This window comes from Saccostrea echinata, unplaced genomic scaffold (genome assembly GCF_033153115.1).
Source record: "Saccostrea echinata isolate AGI-Se365-2 ecotype Australia unplaced genomic scaffold, CSIRO_AGI_Sech_v1 ptg000002l, whole genome shotgun sequence".
NCBI classification, from domain to species: Eukaryota; Metazoa; Mollusca; class Bivalvia; order Ostreida; family Ostreidae; genus Saccostrea; species Saccostrea echinata.
Window position 1 is genome coordinate 6,915,515 of NW_026889751.1, and position 9,835 is coordinate 6,925,349.

At 30.6% G+C, this 9,835-nt stretch overlaps 1 protein-coding gene across 1 annotated transcript; it reads left to right on the forward strand.

Annotated features, from left to right (window-relative positions):
- Window positions 1-3,302: 3,302 nt before the first annotated feature.
- On the forward strand, window positions 3,303-6,866 carry LOC133199673 (cytochrome P450 3A4-like). The gene is made up of 11 exons (XM_061335550.1): window positions 3,303-3,728; window positions 3,897-3,993; window positions 4,252-4,304; window positions 4,435-4,531; window positions 4,645-4,847; window positions 4,957-5,105; window positions 5,216-5,343; window positions 5,479-5,703; window positions 5,814-5,902; window positions 6,011-6,151; window positions 6,270-6,866. The coding sequence occupies exons 1-11, from the start codon at window positions 3,679-3,681 to the stop codon at window positions 6,532-6,534; spliced, it is 1,497 nt and encodes a 498-aa protein (XP_061191534.1). The 5' UTR covers window positions 3,303-3,678; the 3' UTR covers window positions 6,535-6,866.
- Window positions 6,867-9,835: the final 2,969 nt, after the last annotated feature.

Here is a 9,835-nt window from a genome sequence, read left to right on the forward strand (position 1 = left end):
TTAACAAATAATGTGTCATCTAGAAATGGAGCGCGGAACGATCGCTATATGACCCCCCACAATCATAACACAATTATTGGGACCACGACTTCCTTATTTTTTTCAAAGACCTTAAACGGGATTCAGTCAACGAACTTTCAGTAAGAAAAATATGTTATCGAATCACATATAAAAGTCACTGCCAATGACTGTTATACATATGTACATGTAAATCATTATGAACGACCGTTACTCAATGCATATTTGTGACGCGCCCAGTCAAAGCAACCAGACAAAACCTATTTTCAAGCTATTCACTCGTTGAACCCCGGCAACCGCACCAGAGATATTGAATTAAATAGTGATGAATCTCCATGTAAACATGTTGATAACACAGAGCCAGACGCAGGGACTCCATTCTGTTATAAATTCTTAAATTTAATAAATATTTCTGAAAATTGCTTTTGGTACAGAGGACTTTATATATCCCCGAGGTGAGAGAGTATTTGACAACGGAATGGAATTCTGCTAAATAAAAATTAAGTCTTCATGATTACCTTTTTTTATTCATCATTTCCTTTTTTCTTCCTTATATCTCGGTCTTTTTTGTCTTCTTTCTGCCCCCCCCCCTTTTTTTTAAACTACAATTTTCAGATTTTCCAGCTAAGGCCAACATTCGGATCAGGATAAATCTGAATCATGACAAATATGAAAAAATAAACTTTTTTTTAAACTACAATTTTCAGATTTTCCAGCTAAGGCCAACATTCGGATCAGGATAAATCTGAATCATGACAAATATGAAAAAATAAACGTTACAAATTAAAACATCACGATTTGCCATGTGCCCTTTCGGTAAAAATTCCCAATTCGCTCAGACGGCACCGTATTTCTGTACTACATACCAGTAAGCAAACATTCCTGAAAGAATATAAAATAAATAATCAGATAAATGTCTAGTTGGATCAATATTAGAATTTGAATGCTGAAACTTCAAATAAGGTAAGATATTATTAGTCAAATCTATTGCACGTTTATATGTATGAATAGAGACATGTTATACATATAAATACACAGGAAGAATAAATGTAATTCATTTTTGGGAGGGGTGCATATAATGCCGATAGAAAATTGTATATACATTTGAAAAAAAAAAGGTAAAAAAAAAAATGGAAATCAAAATGACATTTAAAAAATCTTATTTGATATTCAATCTGCAACCGGGGATATGATTTCCAAAAACCAATGAATAAAAAGTTCCTGGGTAGGGAATTTCTGGTATTACATGTATCTGTGGACCACAACCATGGCCAAACTGCAGTAATGACTCCGGTGTGTTCCCATTTCGCCTTAACTGTGAAATATAGGTAAGAAAATGTGAAAAAGTTGTAAGGCGAAGTGGGAATTTGATTATTCCTTTGTTAAAACAATAAATGTAAATTAAGTAGATGTTTGTTTTACTGATGAGTTAATTACACAGTAAAAAAAGAAATATTTTGGATGTAAAACGAAAAATATTAATATGTAAATATTATCATTAGCCTCTAGAGTCATTGTACAATTAAAAAATAAGAAATCTGCAAAAATTATTCTTAAAAATGTGAATAATTTTATGTAGTGCCTTAGTCTTAAATGTTTCATGTAAATCTTAAATATATTAAGTCAGTATTCTACAGTATTTTATATGACTTCACTTTTTCATCTATTTTTTCAGATTTTGTATCATTTTTGCATAATTTTCACAAAATCACTCATTTTCAATGTGAGCAAATAATTTGAAATCTTTGAAATTTTGCTATGCAATGCAAACAATAATTATACACATAATTACACATAATTATATGTTTACACAAGTTCCCATTTTGCCTTAATAAACCCCAGAAGGTACTAAGGTGAAATGGGAATAGCAAAATTTACAGTTAAGGCGAAATGGGAACAAACCATGACTCCCACAGGGCACATTAAAAACCCACTACAACCCACAACTGAAACATTAATGACTAATAAAGTTAAAGAAATAAGTACATATTCACAGATTTTTCTTTTTTTTTTTTTTAAATTTTATTTTTACTATACTTATATTTATTTATTTATGTATTTATATACTTTACATTTACTTTACATTTTCTAAATAAAAAACTTCATTTCTCTTATTTAAAATTTAAAGAAGACTGGATATTTCTCCTCACTGTAGAATTTAAAAAAATAACCTTTTTTTCCTTATCCTCCTCTGAAAAAAAAAAAAAAAAAAAAAAAAAATATATATATATATATATATATATATATATATATATATATATATATATATATATATATATATATATATATATATATATATAAAGGAATTTATAATAGCATTAAGTTAATACTTGCCAAAAAAAAAAAAAAAAATGAAATAACTTTTCATATTTTGAAATATATCAAAATGATCATATAAATGAAGGATGTTTTCATACCTTTGTATTTATGGACAATTTTTTTCATAAATATGTATTTTTTTTTTTACTATTTTAATTTACAAAAAACATGATCGAGATCAGCCATAAGCAGAAAAAATATTGATTAACCATAAGACTATATATATTGTATTATGTTTCTATCGGTAAAAATACTCTCCCAATCCAAAACAAAAACAACTATAACCATAGCAAAATTTAAACTGTTTCAAAACAGCTTCAAAAGAAAAGGATACGTATAGGAATAAATTACAGAAAACTTTTTAGTAATTTAAAATATTACCTAATTTCCCATATAAATAAGTTACTACAAGGAAAATAGATGCAAGTATTACATTTGCCTCTCGAATATCATCATCAACAAAATTATTGAGTATGCAAAAGTTAAAGATATTTTCATCTTCTTTTACATATTCAAATTTAATCTAATTCAATGATTAATAATAAATTTAAGTGTAATTTAATTTAATGGTTAATAATACATTTTTTAATGATTTAAAAAAAAAATAAGAAAAATTACAATTTTTTTTTAATATTATTGAAAACTTTCCTATCTTATTAAATCGTGATTTCTTAAAAAAAAATCTAGACAATTTTTAAAGTAAATTATTTCAAATACCGATTTTAAATAGGAATAAATTCATTCAATTAAAAAAAAACAACAAAAAAACTTCAACTGGTTAACTTTAAATAATCCATAGTAAAAATCACAATGAAAATAAAAAGTCAATGAACTGTACGAATACCTTAATGCAATAATAAACAATCTCCTTAACTGAAAGGTGAACTTTAAATTAAATAAGGCATTCTAATCAATAGTAAATCCCTTGGCTCAGAGACTGAACAGGGCCTTCATTCACACATCTTAAAAGTTTCTGTATTTAGAAAACACTTGAGATGTTGTGTCTAAATTTGGAATATATTTTAAATGTGACTTCTAAAGGCAGATATGGTTCTATATAAAGAATATTTTAGCCATCTTATCATCGACTACAGTGATAAATATTTCAAATTAGAAAAACACGGCCCTTCAAATTCCAAATCTAGGTCCACTGATATACTTTGTATTGGTTAACTCCGCCTCTTAGGCATGCGCATTACGTGGGAAAAACAATCCAATTTTATGAATAAAAATGATACTATGTGTTAGGTGGTTTAAATCGCATGAGTACTTTCTGAAGGTAACATATTCAAAGCAATATATATATATACTAGACGGATATTTCTTACTGTTTATGACAACATGATACTTTTCATTTTAACTGGAGTAACCCTCGCTCTGGCGCTCTACAAGTAAGTGTATCTATGTAACACTAGCGTTATACATATTATATAAATAAATAGCCCTTTTCAATGCAATAACATCTTAGTGTGCTTCAAACTCATCATTTATATCTACGACAGCTAGCCGACTCGTGTTTATTTCCAGCGTAATATAAGAAATCTAATTATTATTTTCAGATATTTTGTCTATCACTTTCAAACGTTTGAAAGGCTCGGAATCCCAGGTCCAAAACCGACTCTTTTCCTCGGCAATCTACCAGAAATTCTGAAAAAGGTAATACTTAATTAACATCGACTTCTTTTTTAATCTTGAATATATTTCAAACTATTAAAATGCTTAAAAACCTGCTGCAAATTTATTTACTTATTTCTTTATCTTTATTAGTCATTAATGCTTCAGTACTGGGTTATAGTGGGTTGCTTGTACGGATTTCCTTGCCATCTTTCCCTGCAAATAATATACGTACATCTTTTATTCCAAACTTTCTTTAAATTACGATTGTTAATTATTTCATTTGTGTTGCGATTGTAGGGACAGTTGCAGGCCATCATTGATTGGAGAAAGGAATATGGGCGAGTTTTTGGGTAGGTACACCTGCTCAAATAAACTCCTACTGTGTTAAATACATTGAACATTGGTATGATAAATAAAAATAAGCATGATTAAAACAGGTGTTAATAAAACGGATGATTAATAATTTCATTCTTTTTGCAGATACTTTGAAGGCTATACCCCGGTTCTTTCTGTCAGTGACCCAGAGCTGCTTAAGGAAGTTTTGGTAAAAGACTTCGAGAACTTCCAATCAAGAAAGGTACAAACTAGCTAGATAAATAAGACATAGAAATAAAAGAAAGCGAATTAAGATCTTTATTAATTCAAGAACAAAATGGTTCTAACCTTGATGAACTTTTTTTCTGTTTGCAGCCCTTCCCCTTGGCTCCAAGAAAAAGCTTAGGATTGTTCTTAGAGAATGGACACCAGTGGAAGCGCAGCAGGACATTGTTGACGCCTGCCTTCAGTGCTGGCAAACTGAAACAAATGTTCGGAATCATGAATGAATGTACCGACCACTTCCTGGAGAACATGGAGAAAAAAACAAAGACTTCCAAAATGTTGGACATCTATGAGTAAGTGTTAGAAACTATCAATCTTCAATTGCTTATATATTAAGTGTACGGAAAAGTAATACACCTGTAAAAGAATTAACAATAGAATTAATTTATTTCTATATTTCAGCCTCTACCAATGTCTGACTTTGGATGTTATCGGTCGATGTGCTTTTGGGTTACGCACAAATGCCCAGGTAGATGAGGAAGATCCTTTCTTGACCAATGTGAGAAGTCTCTTCAACCGTCTCAGCAAAACCATGATTCTTCCAGCAGTCAGTAAGTATACTTGGATTACTATTTTGTTTTAATGTCATTATGTCTGTTAACTTGTGAAAATTTTGTATCAAATGACCAGATTTCACTAAATTTCTTTCTCTTATTTTCAGTGCTGATTCCTTTCCTCCAGTACTTTGTTTTTGCACTTAAAAACATCGTGGTCCTATTTGGGATGAACCCAGTGGTGTGGATTAGGATGAAAATGAAGGAGATTATCGAAATTAGGAAGGAAATGGGGGTAAGCTATAATCATCTGAACAAAGTGAAAAAATAATCACATACAAAGAAACGTACAAGTAAAAAAAATCATGTACTGACAATTACTAACATATATGATTTCTGTTATAAACAGCACATTATGATTTCTTAACAGGCAAATGCTAGTACCTTTGATTTGGTTCAGCAAATGCTCTTCTCGAAAGTCAAGGATGGGAGTAGTGCGTTCAGTGAGAGGGAGATCGTGGCACAGAGTATGACCTTCCTTTTGGCGGGATACGAAACCACCAGTACAGTTCTAGCATTCCTGAGTCACGTGCTGGCGCACAACCCATGCAGTCAAAAGAAGTTGGCGGAAGAAATTGACTCCATTATTGGAGAGGTAAGAGAGTATCCGACAAAGGGATTCATTTTAGATTGTAAAAAGACTTCTGGGATAAAAAAAAAAAAAGGATTTGTTGGAGACAAATTGATTTTTTTTCTTTTTTCCAGAATGAAGTCAATTACGAAAACGTGAAAGAACTACCTTATTTCGACATGGTATTTGACGAAGTTTGCAGACTCTACCCAACAGCATCATTGTAAGAATCTTAGCATGTTAATTTCTTGAGTTGATATTTTCCAGAAATTTTGATCTGGAAAAAAGTATTATATTTAGTAACAAAGCATTTGCCTTTCATGATTTCTAGAATTGTGACCAGACAAGCCAAAGAAACAGCTACTTATAATGGAATCACTATTCCTGCTGGAATGAATGTACAGGCTGATGTTTGGGGTCTCCATCATGACAAGGAATTCTGGGATCAACCCTCTGTTTTCAACCCTGAGAGGTAAGGAAATGCGATACTGACTCTTTTGTCCATGAAAAGGAAAACATTCACCATGTTCTTTAAACCTCAAAATATCACACAGAGTAATTATAATATTGTTTGTGTATTCATCTTTTAGGTTCAGAAAAGGAAACAAGCAACATATCAAACCCTACTCCTTTTTGCCATTTGGTGCTGGTCCAAGAAGCTGTATCGGTTCACGATTCGCCATGTTAGAAACTAAGATCGCCATGGTCCGAATTCTGAAGCAGTTCTCATTCAAACCTTGTGATGCATCTAAAGAAATAGAACTGGAGTGTCGTGGTGCCATTGTTCCTAAGAATGGCATTAATGTACAGGTCGAAAGCAGAAAGTGGTCGGGCAAACTATCTCGCTACAGTTGAAGGAAAATGAACAAAAATGAATTACATATGCAGAGAGACCCCTATCTCTGTGAGTGCGGAATTTTTCGTAATAATGGACACTGCGTCAGTTATCCGAAAACTCAAAAACGGTGGATACAAGAGAGGAGTTTTTATTAGAAGTCATCATATCACCGCCGTTTGATTCAGGGACGTTTGTGCCTCAGTGGGTGAGAAGTTGAACTGTAATATAACAAAGATTACCAACTTTACTATATATTCACAGAACGTGCATTTACCTTCCTGTGAATATATTATTCAATGTGAAAGACAAGAAAGGATACACATAATGCGGTTTCCTGTATTTTGCTCTCATTTATTGTGAAATTAGTTACTGTGATAAATTTTTGATTGTTACTTGTTAAGTTTGAATTATGACTTTCTTAGCTAAAAATAAAGATGATAAAAAGTTTAAAAAATGTTCGTGTGACTATACTTGAGTTCTAGTGATGAATCAGCAAGTGAGGAATCCATATATCTTTTAATGTAGGGTACAGTTATCAAGGAATCTGAAAAATAGAAAAAGTTAAGATTATTCGAGAAAATCTTAATTTTCCTCAAATTTTGCTGATCATTTTTTTTTTATGAAAAAACCTGTTGATCATTTTTTATGAAAAATAAAATAACCTGCGTACGAAAGGATATGCTGTATTATGTGCAAAATAAACGTGCGCTTTATATTTTTAGATAAATACCAAACATGTTTGAAGTACAGCCGATCTTTTCACAACGTCAAATATAAACATGCACTGCATGCACGTGTTGAGTGAGTAGAGTAATTAATAATACTTCCTTGTCCAAATTTTGTTCATTTACAACAGTTATTATTTTTCAACCTTCAGTCCTATTGTATCAGGACTTCATGCTTAAAGAAAAATAAAAAATATATTAGTAAATTCTATAAATATCATAGTAATGAAAAATTAAATTTCCTTGCAGTGATAGATAATTTATTATTAAAACAGCTGACAAAGTTACTAGAAATAAGTAAACAGACAATTTATAATATTGTTTAGTACGGAGATTTGGTTCTGCATATAAATCAGATTGATTGTGAATAAAATTCAATAAGGTAGAAGGAATATATACACAGAGAGACAAAATAAAATCTGTTATCGACACAATATCGTCATTTTAAAATAGAAAAAAAAATCTTTTTGTTTACATAAACATACACATAGATGAAATTAAGACATAACAATAACAAATATTATAGGCAAGCAATATACAAGCAAATTTAACGTTATAACTTTTGAACAGCTTTAACTTGTTAATATAAATGATAATTGTGGTTTATTTAATTCATTTTATGGAATCATTGGCATAATTAGGAAACCAATGCGTTTATTTTGATGTACAATTTAAATATATTATTTCAAACAAAATATTAGCTAAACAACAGTCATCTCGAACGTGAAAACTTTGTCACAAAAGAATGTACACAATGTAATGCGTGTACATGCATATCCCTTTCATATCTTGTTTTCCAGAAAAATAACACATACCAGTTTCTATGATCGAATGTAAGATCGAAGACTTATTCTTTACAACAATAACAATTTTAATATTCTGAAGCAATGTAATTATTTCTAATTAGTACGCGAAGTCGTGGTTTAATTTGATGTATTGCAAATAAATATAGGTAAAAATGGTAAAGTTAGGATTTTCTTCCTTTTTGAAAACATAAGATTTTTTTCGGTGGTATGTCCAATCGTTGTCACAATTGATACATAAATGAAACAGGAATGTATCAATATTTATCTTAATTTTTTTCTACTCCAATACCCCCCCCCCCGGAATTTATCAATAAGGCGATGGAAAAATGTAAAAATAAAATCTAATATGGCAATTATAAGGACTAAGTCTCGTTTCAATATTTCAATCTATCTCAATTAAAATGAACAATTTGTTATTGAAATGAAATTTATCTTTAATACAAGAGAATGGGAACTTGTTTAAGTACATGGTGAAAATCCATCCTTGCAGTTTTCCAAGTTTTGCACCTTGTTGAATGATGATCAGATGATCAAAACTTTGATATTTTCAAGATTCTCAGTTATTAAGACAATCATATCTGGAATTTATAACTATCTCCAAATACTAGTAATGCCAACCGATTTAAAGTAACTGCTGCCTATATACATGCACATTTGTTTTCAACATGATTAAATTGGGTAGAATTTATCGCCATCACTGACAATTTCAGAAATATATTTGGTTACAAGTTTACATGATGTTGGACCGCTGGAGCGTTAGAAATCGACAGGTGTTTTTTTTTTTTTTTTTTTTTTTTTTTTTGACTTGAGACGAACTGCATTTTTTGCTAATAAAATCGGAACCTGAATTAGCCTTATCTATGCAACTCCATCAATTTTAGACAATTAACAAGTGTTTGTCCATATATAATAGCAGAACTAGTCCAACAATCGAAGTGGCCGTATATGAATACAGGTTATGTGAAATTACGACCTCGGACATAATCTAAACATTAAATACCCCTTTGGACAAGACTTTTTCACTTCAACGAGGTCACAGAGTCAGAGTAGTAGGGACTTTCGTTGATCTTTGGGAAGATTTTCCAATAAATGGTTCAAGGTTAACTTTAGACGTCTTTAAATGACTAAGCAGAAAAAGACATGACGATGCAAACTCTATAAACTTTCAAGATATAAGGTTAATCCGTGGTATAGTTTCAATAAGAGAAAATCGATTGCCTCTTTTCTTTTAACTTAAGATAAATAAAACTAAAAGTACAGGGGGGTCATTGATTCTTGAAAAATCTTGTTAAATTACGTGGTCTAGAATTCTGAATATAGGGCCTGAGAACTCTTTAAACACTTGATTGCATGTATACTATAATACCTTTCACTGTGTTTTTACAATTTTTGGTCTTCATTTTAATCTTTAAAAAAATGTCAACAAATCTACACTTGATAAGACTGAATGGAATATATTGTTTTTCCTGATTACTGAGCAGTGGCTCATATATTTGGAAACAATATTCAAAGTATACATGGCACCCTTTGGTTGTTAAAAGAATTCCCACTTTTTGAAAACTTCTGTTGTTTCTTCCTCTATCTTTCTTTATAAAAATAATAAAGAGCTACAATTGAGGCAGATCTATTTATCACAGTATTAATAAGACTTTTCAAATTAAGTGTTTTTTTTTTTTTTTTTATCATTTAGAATTATACATCTTATTTTGCATTCTAACATCTGGTAAAGTTGAAGCAACCCTGTGTCGATCTGAGGTCCCTGTGATTGATGACCCAATTTCCTGAAG

Coding starts and splice junctions, on each gene's coding strand:
- LOC133199673 (XM_061335550.1), top strand. CDS start 3,679: ATGATACTTTTCATTTTAACTGGAGTAACCCTCGCTCTGGCGCTCTAC. Junction 3,729..3,896: donor CTCGCTCTGGCGCTCTACAA/GTAAGTGTATCT, acceptor TATTATTTTCAG/ATATTTTGTCTATCACTTTC. Junction 4,305..4,434: donor GAATATGGGCGAGTTTTTGG/GTAGGTACACCT, acceptor TTCTTTTTGCAG/ATACTTTGAAGGCTATACCC.